This window comes from Aspergillus heteromorphus, assembly GCF_003184545.1.
Source record: "Aspergillus heteromorphus CBS 117.55 chromosome Unknown BO70scaffold_40, whole genome shotgun sequence".
Taxonomy (NCBI): Eukaryota; Fungi; Ascomycota; class Eurotiomycetes; order Eurotiales; family Aspergillaceae; genus Aspergillus; species Aspergillus heteromorphus.
This window is the reverse complement of record NW_020290445.1, coordinates 179,709-198,730: the sequence shown is the minus strand read 5'-3', so window position 1 is coordinate 198,730 and position 19,022 is coordinate 179,709. Positions and strand designations below refer to the sequence as shown.

General features: G+C 55.3%; 7 protein-coding genes across 7 annotated transcripts; 1 reads left to right on the top strand and 6 right to left on the bottom strand.

Annotated features, from left to right (window-relative positions):
- Nucleotides 1–52: 52 nt before the first annotated feature.
- BO70DRAFT_366297 (unc-50 family protein) lies at nt 53–1,670 on the bottom strand. The gene is made up of 4 exons (XM_025544297.1): nt 1,638–1,670; nt 1,407–1,506; nt 895–1,230; nt 53–839 (listed from the first exon to the last, which is right to left on the bottom strand). The coding sequence occupies exons 1-4, from the start codon at nt 1,655–1,657 to the stop codon at nt 528–530; spliced, it is 768 nt and encodes a 255-aa protein (XP_025395071.1). The 5' UTR covers nt 1,658–1,670; the 3' UTR covers nt 53–527.
- Nucleotides 1,671–2,373: 703 nt separating this feature from the next.
- On the top strand, nt 2,374–7,448 carry BO70DRAFT_345411 (putative anucleate primary sterigmata (ApsB); the record flags this gene model as incomplete). The annotated part of the gene is made up of 3 exons (XM_025541499.1): nt 2,374–4,503; nt 4,566–5,186; nt 5,283–7,448. 3 exons carry the CDS (start codon nt 2,374–2,376, stop codon nt 7,446–7,448), a joined length of 4,917 nt encoding a protein of 1,638 aa, XP_025395070.1.
- A 131-nt stretch (nt 7,449–7,579) lies between these two features.
- On the bottom strand, nt 7,580–9,061 carry BO70DRAFT_390488 (nicotinate-nucleotide diphosphorylase (carboxylating); the record flags this gene model as incomplete). Its single annotated transcript, XM_025546158.1, has 3 exons — nt 7,580–8,701; nt 8,770–8,825; nt 8,906–9,061. 3 exons carry the CDS (start codon nt 9,059–9,061, stop codon nt 7,966–7,968), a joined length of 948 nt encoding a protein of 315 aa, XP_025395069.1. The 3' UTR covers nt 7,580–7,965.
- A 1,053-nt stretch (nt 9,062–10,114) lies between these two features.
- BO70DRAFT_169020 (uncharacterized protein) lies at nt 10,115–11,001 on the bottom strand. The gene is made up of 2 exons (XM_025538352.1): nt 10,717–11,001; nt 10,115–10,552 (listed from the first exon to the last, which is right to left on the bottom strand). Exons 1-2 carry the CDS (start codon nt 10,818–10,820, stop codon nt 10,147–10,149), a joined length of 510 nt encoding a protein of 169 aa, XP_025395068.1. The 5' UTR covers nt 10,821–11,001; the 3' UTR covers nt 10,115–10,146.
- Nucleotides 11,002–11,469: 468 nt separating this feature from the next.
- Nucleotides 11,470–13,134, bottom strand: BO70DRAFT_168995 (aldose 1-epimerase). Its single transcript, XM_025538351.1, has 2 exons — nt 12,335–13,134; nt 11,470–12,265 (listed from the first exon to the last, which is right to left on the bottom strand). Exons 1-2 carry the CDS (start codon nt 12,832–12,834, stop codon nt 11,767–11,769), a joined length of 999 nt encoding a protein of 332 aa, XP_025395067.1. The 5' UTR covers nt 12,835–13,134; the 3' UTR covers nt 11,470–11,766.
- Nucleotides 13,135–15,212: 2,078 nt separating this feature from the next.
- Nucleotides 15,213–16,081, bottom strand: BO70DRAFT_168963 (uncharacterized protein). The gene has a single exon (XM_025538350.1). The coding sequence runs from the start codon at nt 15,747–15,749 to the stop codon at nt 15,306–15,308; it is 444 nt and encodes a 147-aa protein (XP_025395066.1). The 5' UTR covers nt 15,750–16,081; the 3' UTR covers nt 15,213–15,305.
- BO70DRAFT_356341 (Zn(II)2Cys6 transcription factor domain-containing protein) lies at nt 15,938–17,644 on the bottom strand (the record flags this gene model as incomplete). Its single annotated transcript, XM_025541932.1, has 5 exons — nt 15,938–16,041; nt 16,397–16,461; nt 16,594–17,298; nt 17,383–17,480; nt 17,537–17,644. 5 exons carry the CDS (start codon nt 17,642–17,644, stop codon nt 15,938–15,940), a joined length of 1,080 nt encoding a protein of 359 aa, XP_025395065.1.
- Nucleotides 17,645–19,022: the final 1,378 nt, after the last annotated feature.

The window sequence follows — 19,022 nt, the reverse complement described above, 5'->3', positions numbered from 1 at the left end:
GATTAAGAAAACCGCTGTTTCATCGAAAAGAATTTGCCTTTGGCTGGACTTGGCGATACCCATTGTGGGTTGACTAGCTTGCATATACATGCCGTGAGCACGTAATAGACAGGCAGGCAACGGGCTGAACTGTAGGGCTGGTCCTGGTGTCCTCCTGCCAGTTGAGACCCGCAGAGTAGGCTCTTTGGAAAACTATGTATGAAACCTATATAACTCGCAGCTATGCTGTACAGTACAACGAAGTTCCGTGCCCAAGCAATGGGCAACGGCCACCGTGTATAGAAGAGAAGAACAGTAGAAACCTATGCCACGACGTGAATGCTACCTGAATCCATCGGTTCCCTTAATCGAGACCGACATAACACAAGCCAGCTGAAAATGACTATTACCAAAAGATCACCATATGCACCGGCGCCAGAACGAATCAGAAAAAGTGGGGTTATAGATAACGGCAGTCATCAAGACAAGTCGGCGTACGAACACCCCGGTGGTGGTATACATGACACTCAACCCGAGGTGGAACGGGATCATGCGCCCCAAAACAATCCCTCGACGCTCCGTCCCTGCATCACGACTCCCCATCCCGCAATCAAGCTGACCAGCCACATGACCACGAATGCCAGGATGGGAAGCAGGAGTAGCTCGGTGTTGTGCAAGAACGGCAGCGCATTATACCCAAGGAAGGTGATGTATGTGTAGTATGTTAGGGCCGATAGGTAGAGGGTATTTCCAAGGAAGGTGGCGAGGAAGTCACTCGGGCTGCGGGTGAGGAGGGGGAGGAGTAGAAACTGGACGACGTAGAGATGAAGATACAGAGGGAAGAACGCCCGATTCGAAACCTGGAATCTCCGCAATTAGCCTCCTTCGCCGGAGAGAAGCCTTGAGCCCACTTACATCGAAACAATATCCAAACTCCAACTGGTCCTTTTCTCCGGATTGCGTGAAGAGGCCTTGCGCGGCGCCGCGTCTCCGGCCACGACTTCCTCGGAACCCCGTCAGAGATGCAGCCGCCCCATTCGGCCCGAACAGTCGGGGGATGGCAAAGTATCCGATCGTCGAGACCAGCAGGGAAGATCCGATGAAGTGGATGAAGATGAATAATAGAGAAAGCCGGACAATGGCCCCGAAGGAGGGCGCATAGGCGAGACCCCACGCGAGGGCCGTCAGCAGGAGGAAGAATGAGAGTAGGTACGTGAATGAGGGGTCCGGGCGATGCCAGGTGTTTTTGGTCTCTATACATTTTCTTAGTACCGGTTGATTGTTCAGACGCAGATGGGGAACGGGACGGGTCAGAAGGGAGCTGTGCGGAGGTTGGGCAACGTACGTTTCTGGAGTTCGGGGATGAGGTTAGCACTTATTAGACTAAGCCGGGGGGGGAGCTCAGTCCGGGGCCAAGTCACACTCACATGGTAGTAGATCGACTTGAAGACTTTCTTTGGGGCAATCAAGAGTGATGTCATCTCCCAGATGGCCATCTCGAAGTCCATCTGCGGGAACTTGAACATCCTGGAAACACCGCCAGAAGGGATCAGTAACAGATCAGGGAGACCGGAGGAGGGAAGCAAGCCATCGGATTCCACTGGATGAGCGCATCGCGCGCGCTCAATGGCCGCCGTGGAGACGCGGATGAAGCGTACCTCTTGAAGAATCGCGGCATCCGGATACTGGACCCGCGGCTTGCTGGCGTGGTGCCGCCAAAAGCCGAGGGGCTGGCATGTTGGCGGGGGACAGATATGTGAGGGTTCATGTTGAGAGTGTCGGCGAGAAAGCCCCGGGAATCCTGTCAGGACATGGAGTCAGGAGGGGGATGGGGCTGTGTACCTCTGAATCTCCAGCTCACGCTGTTGTTCCCTTGCCGGTCGTTATGTCATCCGCCCGTCTCCGGATCAACGTGGCACCGGCTATCAGGAACCATGACTCAGCAAGGCTTTGTGCCTGCATAGTTATACGGAGTACTCCGTACACAGTATAGTAAGTATATGCCTCCCCCTCCCAAACTCCCCCGGTCTCCCCTCCTTCCTCCACACCCCTTTCGATCTTCCCGTTTCTCCCCTCAATACAATCACCGGGCCTCTATCCTGACCACCCAACGCTCCCTCTTCGTCAAGCCTCCCGGTGTTGGGTAGTGTCGACCGTTGACAGCTTGACGACCCGCCCAGCTACTCTTCTACGCTAAAGACTAAGGCTAAGGCTATCTACCCAACCTCCCAAGGCTGCCCGCCAAAGTGGGTAGCACGACGAGGCCTAGTCCGTCTAGACTCTAGACGCCGCCGCCGCCGCCGCCTTCGTCGCCGCTCCGTCTAGTGGATTGATTGCATGGCAGATGTGGATCAAACAAAACACCCGGCCCTGATTCCTCCCCCCCCCTTCACCATGTCGACGGGTTCGACACACCCGCCTTCTTCCTCTCCTCCTTCACCCGAGTCCCTCCACGCGCGCGAATACGCGCAACCGGTGCGCAGCCTCCCATCCTCCCCTGCCCCCGCTGGCGTCCACCCCGAAGAAGACGGGCTCCCGGCCTTGGAAGACGTCTTTCGCGATTCAGTCCCTTTGATGGTGGAGGGAGACACACGGGGGGATTTTCTCCCAACCACCATGGAAGCCCCCGGTCGGGCCAGTGGAATCGGTCAGAGCTATGGAGAAAGAACATCCCTCAATCATTCCCAACAGCCGGATCCCGCAGTTGACGAAACCGCCGTGGAAGATTATCGCCAGGACGACTCGAACCTGACCCTACCCCCTTTGCCCGACAACGACGATAACAGCCTGTTCTTGTCCGTCGAGGACGACGACCATGACCGCGCCGATGATCAGACATTTATAAGGGAAAAAGAAATGCGAAGGAGACTGATGGACATGGAATCCAGCTTCCTGCCAGAGCCCTCGACGATAGAAGTCGCAGCTGCGAATCGAACCATTGGCGCCGACGATACGTACTTGGTTGGGATCCATGATGACAACCCTCAAACCCCCCCCAGGCTAGAGCACGCACATATATCTTTTGTGGCGCCCGAAGAGTCTAGCCGTAACATGACGGCGGCTGGGGATGATATTCCCATTCCGCAGACCCCTGTCCAAGGACCTACGGGGGACGAATCCGTGGATCTGAACGCGACGCCCGCGGCTTCCTCCGAGCGACACGGCGATAACACTACAATACTTGAAGCTATTCCTTCATCACCCTCGGCGGCAGCGGCGGCAAGAACGGTGAACCGAAACCAGTCGATGTCGTTTGAAAATCCACGGGATACTAGCCAGATCTCTCACGGCAGTGCTTTCGACCGATCTCCAATCCCCGATGTAGACCAGTCGCTGCAGTCAACACATTATAACGCCCGCAGTACGTCACGCAGCTTGTCGCCCGGGCCTTCGAGACTGTTCCATGACAATGAGGCGAATGATGCGGAAGCTGCCTCACGCACAAGCAGTCGAAGGAGCAATAGGCCGAGGTATTTGACTAGTCGTCAATCAGCTCATCGTCTGTCGTACTCTTCAGTAACAAGTACTGGGACGGAGGTAACGAATAGCGATGCGACGCTGGGCGCGGACTATGCTCTTCAATCGGGTGGTGCAGCGCCAGGCAACCCCGGGGCTCCCCAAGCCGGACAACGTAACACATTGGCTCGGTCAGTAAGCTTGGGGAGTATGGCATCAGGCATCTCAGGATACAGCGACGAAAACCTTTTTGAGAGAAAGAATGCTAGTAGTGCAACAGAAGGGGGCCTACAGACCTTAGATGAAGAAGAAGGTCCTTCCCAGTCACGTCCTGGGTCATCGTACCATAAACAGCAGCAGCAATCAGAGCAGCGCCCACAGCAGGAGTCGGTCCCTTCTGCGCCAATGACGCCAAGGGCGAGGCCCCAAGACCACGGCATCTATACAGATACTGCCATCGCCGAGCGTGTTAAAGATGTTCAGCTGCCCAGTGCATTTGTGAAGCAGTTCCGGGAAGACTTTGGTGGTCGTGGCTTGTCGCCTGACAAGCGTACGAGCGCTACTCCGGCCTTCACCAAGAGCGGCCGTACCATGACGCTAAAGGAACAAAGTAGCACCATTGATCGTCTCTCGAAGGAGAATTTCGACCTGAAGATGCGAATCCACTTTCTCAATGAAGCTCTGAACCGTCGCTCCGAGGAAGGCATAAAAGAGATGATCTCCGAAAACGTCGAGCTAAAATCCGACAAGTTGAAGCTGCAAAAGGACAGCCAAAGTCTGAAGCGGAAGATCCGCGATCTCGAAAATCAGCTGAAAGACCAGCAGTCAGACAAGGAATCCATGCTCAACCATGATCCGGAAGGATCGGACGATGAGGACCGTGACCCGGCGCAGAATGAGGAGATTCTCTATATGCGGGAGAGGGTGGAGACGTATGAACTCGAGGTCGAGCGACTGAGATCGGAAAGTATCGCCAGGGAAAGCGAAAAGAGACGGCTCGCCGAGATGGTGAAATCACTCAGTGACGCGAGGCTGGTGGGATCGGACGTGGGAGGAAGGGAGGAGAGGGTGAGTTTGCGTGTTTCATCCCCGCTGGGTTCATCCATCATGCTGATATGCCATTGCTGCAGGATTTGTGGAAGGAATTGCTGGACGCAGAGACCGCGGCTCGGGTGAAGGCCACAGACGAGAACAGACAGTTGCGGGAAGAAGCCCTGCGCCTCAAGAGCGAGATGAGCTTCTCTGTGGTCCCCGCGAGAACGGGGCAACGAGACCGAATAGGCTCGATGGCCTCATATTCCGGCGCCTCGGACCGGGATTTCAACCGCAACGCGAATACCGTGAGTTCTTCCAGCTCCACGCTCGTGATGGAGCTGGAGCTGCTCAAGCAAGAAAACGCGGAGTTGAGGAAGGAAGTCGGCGCTCAGACCTCGATGCTCACATCCCGCAACAAGGAAAAGGAGCGACTGTACCAGGAGATCGAGGAGCTGAAGCTTGGCCAACGCCGCGATGGCAACCGATCGATCGCGGGCGATAGTATCCTCGACCGATCAGCGTCCCGGGCCTATGGCAGACCCTCTTCGCGGGCCAGTGATGGTACGGGTCACTCCCCAAGCGACGATGCAGAGCGGGACGACCTAGAAGCCCGGGTTGGCCAGCTGCGTGACCAGGTTTCTAGCCTGAAACTGGAGAACCAAACGATCCGGGAGCAATTGGAAGAGGCTGCCCAGAACTGGGAGGCCGTCGATAAGGTCAACCTGGCCCTCGATAAGGCCTGGACGGCCGATGTAGAGCAGATAGAAGCAGAGATGCAGGCCTTGCAAGTAGAGATCCAGGCCCTACAGCAGGAACGCGACCAGGCGGCGCAGATGGCCCACGACCGCGATGAAGAGTTACAGACTGTCAAGGCCGAAGCTCATGACGACCTTGAATCACTCGAGCACGAATTCTACCAAAAGGTGGAGGAGTGCCAGCAACTGGGAGAGGAGGTGAGGAACCAGGAAGAGAATTTCCGGGCCCTCCAAGCGGAGATGCGCTCGGCATGTGAGGGTATCGTCCGACTCGAAGAGGATGCGCAGAACAACCTGCAGCGGCACAAGGCAGTCCAGCAGGAACTGGACGATTGCAATCAGGAGATGGAGTCGATGGAGAAGGGCCTCTACGAAGCAAACACCAAAGTCCAGCGGCTCACTGTGCAGATCGAGTCGAGTCAGAATGAGATCGCCTTTCTACGAGAGGAGCAAGACGGCGATAAGATCAAGATCGGCGATCTGGAGTCGGAGCTCAAGACCTACCGGATGAGCCTTCAGAGCGAGCGAGAGAAGGCCCGCGACCTCGAGGAGCGTCTGGCCGAGGAACGGCACCAGCGGGAGGTCGTGGGCAGCAAGGAGAAGCAGGAGGTCCAGCGGATCGTCAACGAGCTGAACCGGGAGGCGTCGGCGGCCAAAGAAGAGGCTCGGAAGCTCAGGAAGAACCTGTCGGCGCAGGAGATCGAGGCCGCCACCTGGAAAGAGCGGCTGATGGATCTGGAGAACAACCTGCGCGAGACCCTGGGTGATCTCACCGGCAGTCGCTCCAGCCTGATCTCCAACATCATGAAGCTCCAGAAGGAGCTCGAGTCGACCGCCCTGGAGCTCGAGAGCACCCGGTCCAAGCTCGACGACAAGGAGTCGCTGCTGCGCAACCGCGACGCGCTGCTGGAGAGTCACGGCCTGGAGTCGCGGAAGCTGGCCGAGCTGCTCGACCGCGAGCGCCACGCCCGCCGCGCTGACAAGCAGTCGTTCGAACAGGCCCTCAAGTCGCACCACCAGGCGTCTCGGACCATCACGCAGAACAACTCGCGCATTTCGGAGCTGGAGGGGGCCCGGAACCAAGATCGCAAGCGCTTCACGACTCTCGAGCAGCAGTTCCGCGACCAGCTGAGCGAGAGGAACGTGATGCTGCTGAACATCTGGAAGCGCCTGTCTACCATGTGCGGGCCGGACTGGGCCCACTCGAACAGCTTGATCAACGGCAACCTCCCCAGCCAAGAGGTCATTGGCAACATTCTCTTCTGGCCCGGGTTCAGCCGCAACCTCCTGCTCGCCGTCAAGACGCTGGAGAGCGTCATCTCGGGATTCAAGACCCGCATCAAGGGCGTCGAGCGTGACCTGACCAAGCAATACCAGATGCTGGAGCATACCTTCGGCCTACGCGTCAAGAAGCTCGACCGCCTCGAAGAATCGATGATGAACATGCGCGCCCAACAGCACAGTCGGACCCAGTCCGGGACGTCGCCGGAGATGGCCAAGCTACGGGGGGAGAACCGGCTCCTGAAGGCTGAGCTGAATCTGCTCCAGTCTCATTCACGCAGTCGAGGGCCGACTTCCTCCTCCTCCTCTTCTGCAGCAGCAGCAGCCGCCGTCGCGGCGGGAATCCGGCCCAACTCGCCGCGCTCGCCCACCCGGAATCTGAGCCTAGAATCTGGCCTGGATGCCGAGCCACAATCATTAATCCGCCACCATTCGGCGGTCGAGAAAGCCGGTGCTCCCTCACGTCCGGAGCGAGGCCTGACGCGGAGCTCAACCAGCGGCATCCCCCAACCATCTCATGTTTCGACGACCACGACTCTCGCTGACGGGACAGGTGCCATGGTGCCAAGCTCTCGTCCTCGGCACATGTCCACCGATCCGGGCAGCAACGAAAAGTGGATCCAACGCTTGCACGAGCTGGAGAAGCGACTGAAGGCGGAACGAGAGGCTCGCCTGCTGGACCGAAGCGGGGCCCGGCGGCGGCTGGAAGAGCGAGATGCCGAGAATCAGAGACTGCGAGCCCAGCTCGAGAGGCAAAGCTTGCGCAAGGAAGCCTCCACGGAAACATCGGCCGATGAAGATGGCGGCGGGCACGGTCGAGCGCCGATGCAAAGGAGACTCGAGGGCTCCGATCAGAGCACGAGTGACGGATACGATCGCCACCGGGACGATGAGCCTAGTTCAAGTGAGGGGGAGGGGATATACGTTGACATTGAGGTTTAGGCGTGGCCAGTACGGCTTCTTTGACCATGGGTTGTTTGTATGGAGTATTTCGGTGTCTTTTCGAGCTGCGCGGCTTTCAGCGGATATTTTTACCGGCTCAACCTATTCTTACAGTGAATACTTTCCCTTCTCAGATCCAGCTGTCTGATCATCAGACTCTGGGTTGCATTGTTCGCATTCATGCATGTATCAGATACCCTTCGGTTCTCTCGTCTTGTTCTGGTCTTCTTTTCGGAAGATTCACTCTTTGCCCACCCCCGTGGGTATTGCTGGCTTACTTGGGTCTCGAACTCGTGTTGTTTATGGCGGTTCTGATGGGGAAATGAGCGTGTGCAGTATACATCGGACCGGGTGGGATAGGAGCCATGTACATAGAAGGCAGGTATTGGAACAGTCTTGGTGCCCATGCTACTTTGTGGAGAGACGGAGCCGTCAGGCAACTACGGACTCGCCGGAAACGATATACAATCTACGTAGACATACACATTTCGTCAAGAAGGCATGCACTAGGCCCGAATCACCGCAACGACACCTTGAGAGAGAAGTCCACGATGCCGGTCCCCTGGTGGATGGAACTGGTCGAGATGATATCGACGTCGGGGCACGCATACGAAGCGGCATTCGTCTCGTTCAACCCGCCGCTGACCTCGACGAGGAACGACCGGCCCTTCCCTGCCCAATCCTGCTTGAGCTTCTTGGCGGCCTCCCAAACGCCCTCGGGGGTGAAGTTATCCAGCATGATCACATCTGCGCCCGCGCCAATCGCCGCGTCCGCCTCCTCCAGATCCCGACACTCGACCTCGACCTTGGTGGCGAACCCCCCGGCTGCCTTGGCAGCTTGCACGGCCCGTGGAATCGCTGCCGTGATGGACGACAGCTGCTCCGCGTTGTCGCTGGCACCCCCGTCCGCAGCCGCGCGGTTGTTCGCACACGCCCAGACATGATTATCCTTCAGCATGGTCATAGAGCTGAGATCGTGGCGGTGAGGGTCGGCGCCTCCAACCAGGATGCCGTATTTCTCAACGACACGAAAGCCCGGGGTCGTCTTGCGGGTACCGGCCAGGGTGCCGGGCCATCCGTGGGCGCGGAGGGCCGTGACGAGCGAGGCGCTCTTGGATGCAATGCCGGAGCAACGGGCGAGGATGTTGAGGGCGACGCGCTCGCCGAGGAGGATCTTGCGGATGGGGCCGCGGACGGTGGCGCAGTGGGTGATGGGGGTGATGGGTTGACCTTCTTTGACGTGCCAGGCTATTCTGTCGGGTTGGCGGGGGTTAGTCGGGCGGGGGCAGTTGAGGGCGGTGTCAGTCGATGATGGACGTACGAGCAACCGAGTTGGAAGAAGACTTCGTCGACGAAGGGGACACCTGCTACGATACCCTGAGAGGAGGGGAGAGGACAGACGTCAGCGAGTGTGTTTCGAGGCCGCTCCTCAAGATCTCAAGATAGGGGAGAAACACCTTGCTCTTGCCCAGCAGACGAGCCTCGCCTTCAGACTCCCCCACCACGAAGCCGCCATAATCGAAGCTGGGACAGTCCTCTTCCAGCCAGGCAGTGACGAGGCGCTTGTAATTGCCCGGGAGAAGGTGACGGAGGTCGCCGTAGGTAGAAGCCATGATGGGGGGGGGGAAGTGTGGAAAGATGTGACGAGGTGACGAGGTGACGAGGGGACGATGTTGTCGCGGTGACGATGTCAAACCCCGCGCGGGGCAACTCGGGTCTCCTCCTCGGGTCCAGCCGGGGTGAGGTCACGTGGCCGCAGCGCATTATCTACTACGAATTTACTCCGTCCACCGTGAGAGCCTCGCCATGGTTACTATCCAGAAACAACCTCGGATACGAACACGAGCCGATCCACGGGTACTCCGCCATACGACGTACGACGTGTCGCTACCTCGTTCGCATCCGCAACTCAGCACAGCCCTGCCGGCCAGGCTGGGCGATCGATCCGAGCTCCAGCATATCGGCAAACTATAAGGACGTCAGGGGCCCAGGATTCGCGGATGAAAGGAGCTTGGACGGCAGCTGTGCAGCTTGCCTCATGCACCGTCGGTGAACTGGCATCCTTGACTCCGAATGAAATAATGCTGGCGTCATCGCTTTGGCGTCGGTCTCCGTTTGCATGCCCATGCACTGCCTTGTTCTTGGGGCCCGAAATCTTATGGTGGATGCCGCAGGCAGCAGAATTTATATTCAGGGGAAACCAACCCCCGGGGAAGGAGGAGTACCACTATGTACTCGGTAAGTAGGTATGTCATAGTTATAATACCCCGCAAGGCTGGGTATTACTGGTAATCCAGAGCTGCAAGCTCGGAAGTTACATAGCTATCTAGTGTGGACAATGGACAGGGAATCCGGAGCACGAAAGCTCCTTCGATGGTCCGAATTACAACAGCACTGTGATGGAGGATGCATGCATGCGACCAGTCTAATGCTTCAGACCCTTGAGACGCCATACAACTGCCGCCATGGCATCAGTCAAAACCCCTCCCTCTCACCCCCTCCATTCCCCCTCAATGACCCTAGTCCAAGGACAACGGACACCCATCTTATCAGTCCGAAATCTGAACGGATGTGCGGGGTAGACTGGGATCGACCACTCCATCCGCATGGAAACTGGTTGCACAAGATACGGTGAGGGTGTGTGTACACGCGTGTGTGTACGTGCGCGACTGGAAGCTGAAAAGGAGTGTATCACTCCTCATGGGCTGCACCTGCTCGTGTGATGCATGCAACGGGTGCCAGGCAGGCTGTGCTTTATGTCTTTGTCCGCCGTATCCTCGACACGGATCGGGTGATAGACTTCAACCAAGCATAGTATGGAGGGAGAGAGAGTCTGAGGGTGGGTATATAATATAGTAAGCAGTGTTGGTTCGAGGCAGCCCCCTGTCCTATGTATGCATGCGGTGATGCCTTTGGACTGAAGACTGGTGTCTAGGGGATACAACCAAAGAACTATACACGAGACGCCTCCTCCCCGCACCGTGGTGTCAATAATGCAGTGGTCCGGTATAAAGTTATCAACATAAAAGCCCCTGCCGGGCCAAGCCCAGGCCGACTGCAGCGTGTCGATCGCCATGCCAAGCTTCGCCCGGGAATCTGAACGTCTGAGAATTACGCCGTCAGTCTCGAACCGCTTCTCCCCAGATCCGCTGGGGCGGGTCTCGTATTACGAAGTATATCACACATACACACGGTTGGTTTGGTATTGTATACATAAAAAAGTACCTAATACCGGAACCGTATACAATACCTCACATATAGTACATACCTTACCTTACTAATATGTCTAGTATCAATACAGCGGCCCTTCCCGATCACACAGCACAACATTTGTGCACATAGATAATATTCCCCCTCGATTGAGATCAGCATCTATCCTGGAAACAGTTTCCTCCGCCTCCAGCCGCTAGAAGCAATGGCGGGGATTCCAGAAACCCTTGGCGCGTCAGGCACAACAAGAGGAATGAGTAAGGATGAGCACGATTGAACTCTCGCTCGACTCCCAACCTCCCTCATGTTATCGTTACTATATACCCACTGCGAACTATCTCCTACTATCCGCGCTTATTAATGCCCTTGGGGGTGGAAACTTCGAGCATGGAACTCCGGATCCCAGAGCGAGCCACCTCGGAATTAACGGTCCAATCCGACGTTCCCTCCGGCAAGGCTCTAACAGTGCAGGCTCAGAGAACCTCGCGGAGGCCGCCGCAGCTGGTCTAGTTTGCTCCATCGGCATCATGGACCCCTTTCGCCCGCGGCTGCCAAGTCCAAAGAACACAGTCCTCGATCTGGGCGGTGGACACTGAACCGGGTGGAACCTGCTCGTGGCAGGCTCGCCGACTTCCCATATGAGGCTTTTTCGTGCACTTTTCTTTCCTGGTGGGCCGCTGGACCCATCTTCCTCACGGTCCCAATTTCACTGGCACGCCGTGATCGAGCCAGACCCGCCCTCGGATACATATCACGGTGATAAGGATAATCGGCACACACCGTCTGATGGGTAAATCGGATGATGCGCCAAGCAAGAGCAGAGGGGCAGAAAACGTGTCGTCAAAATTTGCGCCAAGGGGACTAAAAGATTACGCAACAAAAGGCACACAAGTGAGTGCTATCTATGTAAGGCTAGTGGTGAATAAGGGCACGGAGAATATTCCGCACCGTCTTCGTCCCTCTCCCCTAGATACACAGTTATTTACTTCCATGATGCCGAGATCCAAGGTCCACCGATCGGCCGCTGATGATAGGAAGATGGTCGAGTTCGGGTATCCATGAATGGCATGACATTACCCGATTCGGACGGTGCCGTCCTGCCGGCAGTTCACCTCGGGTCCCTCCAGGCCTTGTATACGATCTGGCTGCCGTACCTCGCTCCCTTCTTCAGCACGACCGTGTGCCGCCACGCGGGCTCGTTGATCGCGTTGACAAACCGACTGGGCTCGATGCAGAAGCCGGCAAACGGGCCCCGGCTAGGGTTCCCGTCGACCGCGGGCACGTCGATGCCCTGGCCCGTGTAAAACTGGAAGGCAGGCTCTGTGCTATGTACCTGCAGCTGCAGGCGCGAGTCCGGGTGCTGGAACTCCGCCAGGAGCTTGAGTGGCTGCCCGCGCGTGTCGAGTGGCACGCGGGCGATCTCGCGCTCCATCACGAACACATCGTCAAATTGGTTGTGTGGGCCAAAGGTGAACTCCCCGGTGACATTGCTGGGATAGGGCTCGATGGAGCCCCTGGGGATGCCGCCTTCCAGAGGGAGATACTCTTGCGTTGCGAGTTTGGCAATAGTGCCTTCGGTTGTGGCGCCCCCACCGATGTTGAAGTAACTGCCCCGAACGGATTTTCATCAGCATCGGCATCACGGTGGTCTTAGTCAAGAGTGCGACCGAACATACCTGTGATTGGTCAGGTTGATAACCGTCTCCTCACACTCGTCGCCCACCAGCTCGGCCTCATACTCGATGTTCAGCACCGACACAGTCTTGCCGGCTGCCATCTCCTCACTCGCCGTATAGAAGACCCTCAGCTCGACCGTGCCCGGGTACCCGGCCTCGCCATGCGGGCTCCGGTATGTGTAAAGCAGGGTGTCCTTGCCATTGCGACTCAGCACCGTCGGGCCGTCGAATTCACAGCGGCCCCATCCCCGACTCCCGCCGTGGAGAGCATTGGGCGGGTCGTTGATCTCCAACTGGTACTCGCGACCATTGAGATTGCGAATGATCCCATCCTTGATCCGGTTGGCGACGCGGCCGATGTTGGCCCCGAACCAGGGCGAATTGTGCTTCTCGTAAAGGTCCTTGGTGGCAAACCCCTGAACGATGTTCTGCCCGTCCACGTTGAATTCCTGGATGATGGCACCCAGGGACGAGAACTTGGCCGAGGTCTGGTCTCCCATGTTTGACGAGCGTACTGCTTGTGTCTTGAAAGTAGACGGATTGAGCAGATGCAACACTGGGGGGTTAAAAGAGAATGTCCGTCCGTCTGTCTGTCCCGCTTACCCCGCAATTGGCTCACCCCGGAGAACACCGACCGGAGCGTGGCTGTGTCTCTCTGGGCGTATGGCTAGCTAGGTTATGATTGCTGAAGGAACTCAGGAAGGAATAATTTAGTTAATGGTGGTCAGGTCGTCTCCAGCCGGTGAAAGACACCCGATGCACCACCGTATTTCATTTCATTTCATTTCATTCCCTCCGGGTGGATGATCGATCTGCCTAATCGGGTAAACCTCCGGCCAATGGTGTGGTGCCTCAGGCAGGCAGTTGCGGGATGCGATATCAATCTCCGTTGGAGTAGGGAGTAATCCTCCGTACTATCTACGACTTGAGATGAAGCATTGGTGTACTACCAAGGGCCCGGTCATCCATGCAGGGTGATCCCATGCACCAAGCCGTTAGATGTGGCGTGGGAAGACGAGCGATCCGGCATCCGGAGGAGTTCTCACGACCGTATACGACCGACCCCCCGATCTCGTGGACCAGTGATCTACTGTGCTACCGAGTATCTAGTAGATAGTTAACTACCGACCCAGAATGACAAATGGGGATGAGGTTGCGAGATCCGCGATTGGACCTGGACCTGGGCTGCAGGGACCAAGCTCCTTCCTTACTCTTAGAATAGCAGCACAATTAAATAGTGAACTAGTTAACTAACTAACTTACTTAAGCACGGAGGACTCCCGACAGTAACCAAGAAGGTACTGACTGACTGTACAGGTATGGATCGCAGTAAGTGTCAGTAAGGTAGTATAGTACTGTACTATCAAGTCAATACCATACGTAATACCGTAAATACCGGACGGTCTCGATCTTTCAGATTGGGCCCATGGAGTTAAGCCGGAGAACAGAAACCTCGGGTCGGCCTCAGCGGAGAGCGTTGGCTTCCGTGCCGAGAGCGAGTCAGTCAGTGGTGGCTCCGTCCGCTGAATCAGCGATTTTACCAGTGGTAAGTATCCTATACGGAGTACCAGCCAAACGAACGGGGTACCTAAATAGGTAGACAGGTATCTAGGTCCGGAGTAGTTTGAATTCTAGTCGCAGTTGAAGCTCACCTAGTAGAAGATAGTTAATGGTTAAGACCGCCCACCTCGTACCACACTTGCATTGGTCACTAGATGATGATACTAGTTACTTCATCACTAAGTACGGTTGGCGCGTAAATGCATATGACAGGGGGGAATAATAACTGTAAGTAGTATAGGTATCTAGACAGTAGAGCAGCGATATTACTATACATTTATTTCTCGTTACTGTCGCTATCGCTGAATTCGGCGCTCGGCATTGGTGGGGGGGGGGGGGGGGGGAAACAACCTAGGGTAGGGATTAGTACCAACCTTGAGGTCAACAGCAGCAACAGCAGCAGCAGCAATAATAATAATAATACTCCTGGCCCTAAGGGAGCAGATGCCGGGGCCAAAGCAGTAACTCCGAGAGAAGCGCTGCACCCACGTCTCGTGTCATCTGGTGACCCAGCCGTCTGTCGATGCGGCCGGCCCCTGCTGAATTCATTTTGAGGTCAGGATTATAAATCAGGCGGTGGTGGTGGTGGTTCACAGCGACCAACATTACCACACGCTGATGTCGATGCTGCATGCAGATAGAAGCGCTGGGGAAGGGCCCGGTGGGCCTAGCCTAGCAGGGTCTTGATATCTACCTATCTACATACCTACCTACCTACCTATCTACCTCTTATTGTCATGATGATGATGATGATGATGATAGTAGTAAGAGATATCTTGTGCTGTTCTACTATTCCTGTTATCTACTAACTAGGTAATATATGTATGTATGTACTCAGGTAGGTAAAGTAGGTACTAGATGTGTGTAGCTGTGGTGCGACTAAGTAGGTCTAGAAAAGTAGGGCTAGCCACAGCCAGGTAGGTATTCCTTCCTTCCCCGTTTGAGAGGATACATCTACTAGTGATCCAATGATTGACATGGCCAGAGCATGCATCAATGGGAGGCCTGAACGGGACAGTCAGTTGAGTGCCGACATGCAAACCGATCATTCCCATACTCAGAAGCCGAATGCCAATAGTGTGAGTGTGTCAGGCCCAGGCGAGGCGGAGACGACAGGCAGGTGGATGCAAGACCCAAGACCCAAGATCCAATGGGGAGCGAGAAGAAAAAAAAAAGAAAAAGAAAAAGGGGAGGGATTAAATCATATCTACTACTAACTAGATAGGTAAGTAACTACTACCTACATACCTACTATCTATCTACAGGGTAGAAAGAAAGGGAGACAGAAAAAAAAAAAAAAAAAAAAAAAAGAATGAAACCGCACGTGGACAATAAATACTCCATAAGACATATACTTCAGTCACACTCAGATTGCTCCGTAATCCGGAGGGGAAAGAATCGAATCAAGGTTTCAGGCCCATCCGATGGATTCAAACCCTCGGATGCCTCCAAGGCACCGACCGCGCCGTCGGGAGGTCGGCATTTCGGCCGGCCTGCCTGTGCGTGACGGATCCCTCCCTCCATTCAAGTCAAAGGAAACGGAAGGTGTCAAAAAAACCCACCGACAAAAAGAGAGAGAGAGAGAGAGAGAGAGAGAGAGAGAGAGAGAGCTCTGTGGGCTGGGATGGAAAGAAAAGAAAGGAAAAAAAAAAAAAAAAAAAAAAACCCCAAGGTGGACTGGCTCCGTCGTATCGAAGGGTGGAGACAAGTGAGGACCCTCTTCGTTTCTTCCACGGGGATAGAACCAACCCAAGCCTGGAAATGCTCGCGAGTATCTAGTCGCCGACCACCGAGACAGGCGACTTAAGACAACAGCCTCCCTGTCTGTCTGGCCTTTCCCCCCATCCCATCCCATCCCATCTCATCTCTTTCTTGCCTTGGACGGGAGTAGGGTTGACTCGACGTGTCAGGATCTGCCTCGTATCCCCATCGGGGAGCTCGTGAGTGGCCCAGCAAAGCAGACAAGCAAAGCCAAAGATGCCGCCGGAGATAAGCCAAGCTGACCCCGGCCTTTAAGCCTTCATGACGTCCTCCACCGCAGGATTAGTCACGCCATGACGTCCTCCTCGCTCGTTCCTGGCCGCGGCGGTCGGCCTCCGACCTCCGCTTCGCCGGCCCTGCCTCGGCCGTCGCTCGGCCGTCCCAGACTGTTATAATATAGTAATCTACATCATTTAGAATTTCCCACCACCACCACCACAACGCATCCATCCGTCCGATATACCCTCCAAGAGGAGAGGATTCACGTAGATTATCAAAATAGAAATAGTAGAAGAAGAGAATAAGAAAAAAACAAAAAAAAAAAAAAAATAAAACACCCTTTCTCGCCCGTGAGAAGCCCGTCCCATGTTTTGTAGAAACTCCAATCCAACTCCCAAAACCCCAATGGCGCCTTCGCCATTGAATCAAAATCCAAAAAAAAAGCCAGACCAACCTCCCCGCAAACGATTGTGATACCGGTCACCCACAAAGAAACCCAACACTATACAGCCTGTCAGCTACCCTTGGGGGGAAGCTGTCCGAGGAGGGGGAGGGGCATCAATCCCATATTAATGCCGAGAAAAGAACTATGGTTATGGTAGAAGTTTCAGCCGAACATGCAGAATATACATGTGTGACGTCGTACAGCGTATGCAAGGAACATCCGACAAAGGAAGAGAAGCATAATGGCGGCGACTCGAAGGGATCGAACCGCTCACGTCGATGCAATTTCCGGCGGGTTCGCGTTGAGGAACTGGTTGATATCCTCGTAATCCCCCTTCGTGTCCATGTACGCCGACGAGGACAGCATGCAGCTCATGGGGATCTGGCGGTTGAACATGGGCGACGGGACCTGGTCATCGAAGGACAGATTCGTATATTCGGAGGCGCCTATTAGGTCCATGTCCTCGAACGAGCCGAAGTTGTTGCCGGGCCATTGTTGCGGGGCCTGCAGGGCAAGCGGGTTCACCACGCCGTGCATGGACATGGGCGCCACGAAGGCGGGGTTTGTCGGGGCCATCTGGGGCTCGGATTTGATGGCGGGCCCTGGCGCGCGAGACGGCGTGCTGAAGTTAGACGGCGTGTTCGGGATCTGGCGCGCAAACGGGTCGGGGAAGCGAGAGGCGATGATGGGCGACTGGGCGCTTTCGGAGCTGCCGTCGGACGATTCCTGGCGCTGCATATGGCCGGCGTTCTGCCTCCACAGTTCCTGCTGCATCGCCTCGGGGTTCTCTTCGAAGTGCTCGCCCTTGGCTTGGTCCAGCGCTCCTAACCGGGTGAGGAGGTCGTGCGTGAGCGGGTGGCCGCTGGCTTCGCATTTCAACGGCTCGCCTGGCCAGCCTTCCCCTTCCATGGCGCGACGATACAGCTCCTGCAGCCCGTAGACGAGCCATGTTTGTTGTTGCTCGAGCATCTCAACGTATCTGTAGCACAGCGGAAAGCCGCGTTAGCCATGGATCCCGGACAGTGAAACGCAGCAGATAATCGGCGCCAAGGTGTAAGCTCACCCCTTGGGGTACACTTTGTCGTGAGCCTTCTTCCTCTCGCCAAAGACACAGATGGCGTTGTCCGTCCTACACCGGCCACATGGGTTGGATCCGTCACACTGCACCGGGTCAGTGCATCAGGCCGGGCTGATGCTTGCGCCAGGGCTGGGCTTACCTTGGATTTCTTCAGTCTACACCGATCGCATGCCTTGCATACCCTCTTGCGGACATTGCCGTCCGAATGGGAGTGGTCTGATGTAGGTGATGATTGGCGTGCCGTCATGGTGCCGGATGTGGCGATGGTGATATGTTAAGAGAGCAGAGAGAAGGCGAAGAACGGGAGCTCCTGGTCAGAGAGAAACAGAGCAAGTAATTGAGAGGAGACGAATTCGGATGATTAATGAATGCGACCCTCTCTCCGTCTCAATGGTTGGCTTGGTTAGGTAGGTAGGTTACTAGCTGCCTTTTGCTTTTTTGGTTCTTTTCCCTTTTTTTTCTTTTGCTTTTTTTTTTCTCTTTCCTTCTGTCCCTCACTTTTCCCAGAGCTATTCGGGTTTTCGAATGCGGTGTTGCAATGGTCCGGGATCGACAATACGTAAGGTTGGTCGATGATATAAACGAGGCCGGGACGGTAAAAGGCAAAGAAGGTAGAGTTCGGGGACCCAGAACCAATGCGAGACCCTGATCGAGGCAGTCGAGGGAGCAATATGTAAGAGACCCAGGGACTGGAGACTACTAGGGTTGCAGTGGTCCCGACAGTAGCAAGTGAGTCAAGTCAGAGGGAGAGATGGAGGAGGGCCGAAGCTTTTTAACTAGAATGATGGAGTGGACGACGTAAAGTCAGGATGATGATTATTATTTATTCGGATTAGTCGAGTCTAGTCCCTGCGATTTGATTAAATAATAATAGACAGAAAAAATGGAAATCGTAAAAATAAAATAATAATAGTAATAGTAATAATAATAATAATAAATCTAATAAATCTAAATCATCATCATCATCATCATGGACGCCGTCTTACCCTTCCTTGGGATGGGTTTATTTGACGCAGTCAGGACGGATCGGGCCCGTCATCCCATCGGAACTTACTTAATTACGTCTGTCTGGTCACGTTAGGTTACTACCGGTTACCGGTTTCCAGTACAGTACCCGGTGGGGCTTCCTTCCTCCCCGTATCCGTACTTACTGTATGCTCCTCGAACAGTCGAGGTTGCTCTCGTCTGCTCGTCCTCGTTCCTCGCTCTTTCTGCTGGTGCCTGGGGACCACAGCGGAAAAACGGCGGGAAAACGTTCGGTGAGTGACGAAACCCTCCTGGCTCGGGGTTTGCAGTAGATTACCAGGGAATCAAGAGTTCCCAGTCTTGGGTAGATACATCCTGCTTTACCTACAGTAGAGTCCTTCTAGGAGGTAAGTGGTAAGGTAGTAAGTAGGTAGGGTGGTATACCTACAGGTGTACACCCATAGACTTTCCATACAATGTAACCATACCTACGTCATGACCGTCAGGTAAGTATAGTACCTAATACCTTAGTAAGATACTTTACCTGGAACCCCCCCCCCCTCCTCTCCTCTCGAGTGGACGGATAACGGAAGTCTTGTGCTCTGCCTTGTGCTGACTGCCTGAATCGGCGCCGGAGTTCTTCTGCGGGCTGCGACTGC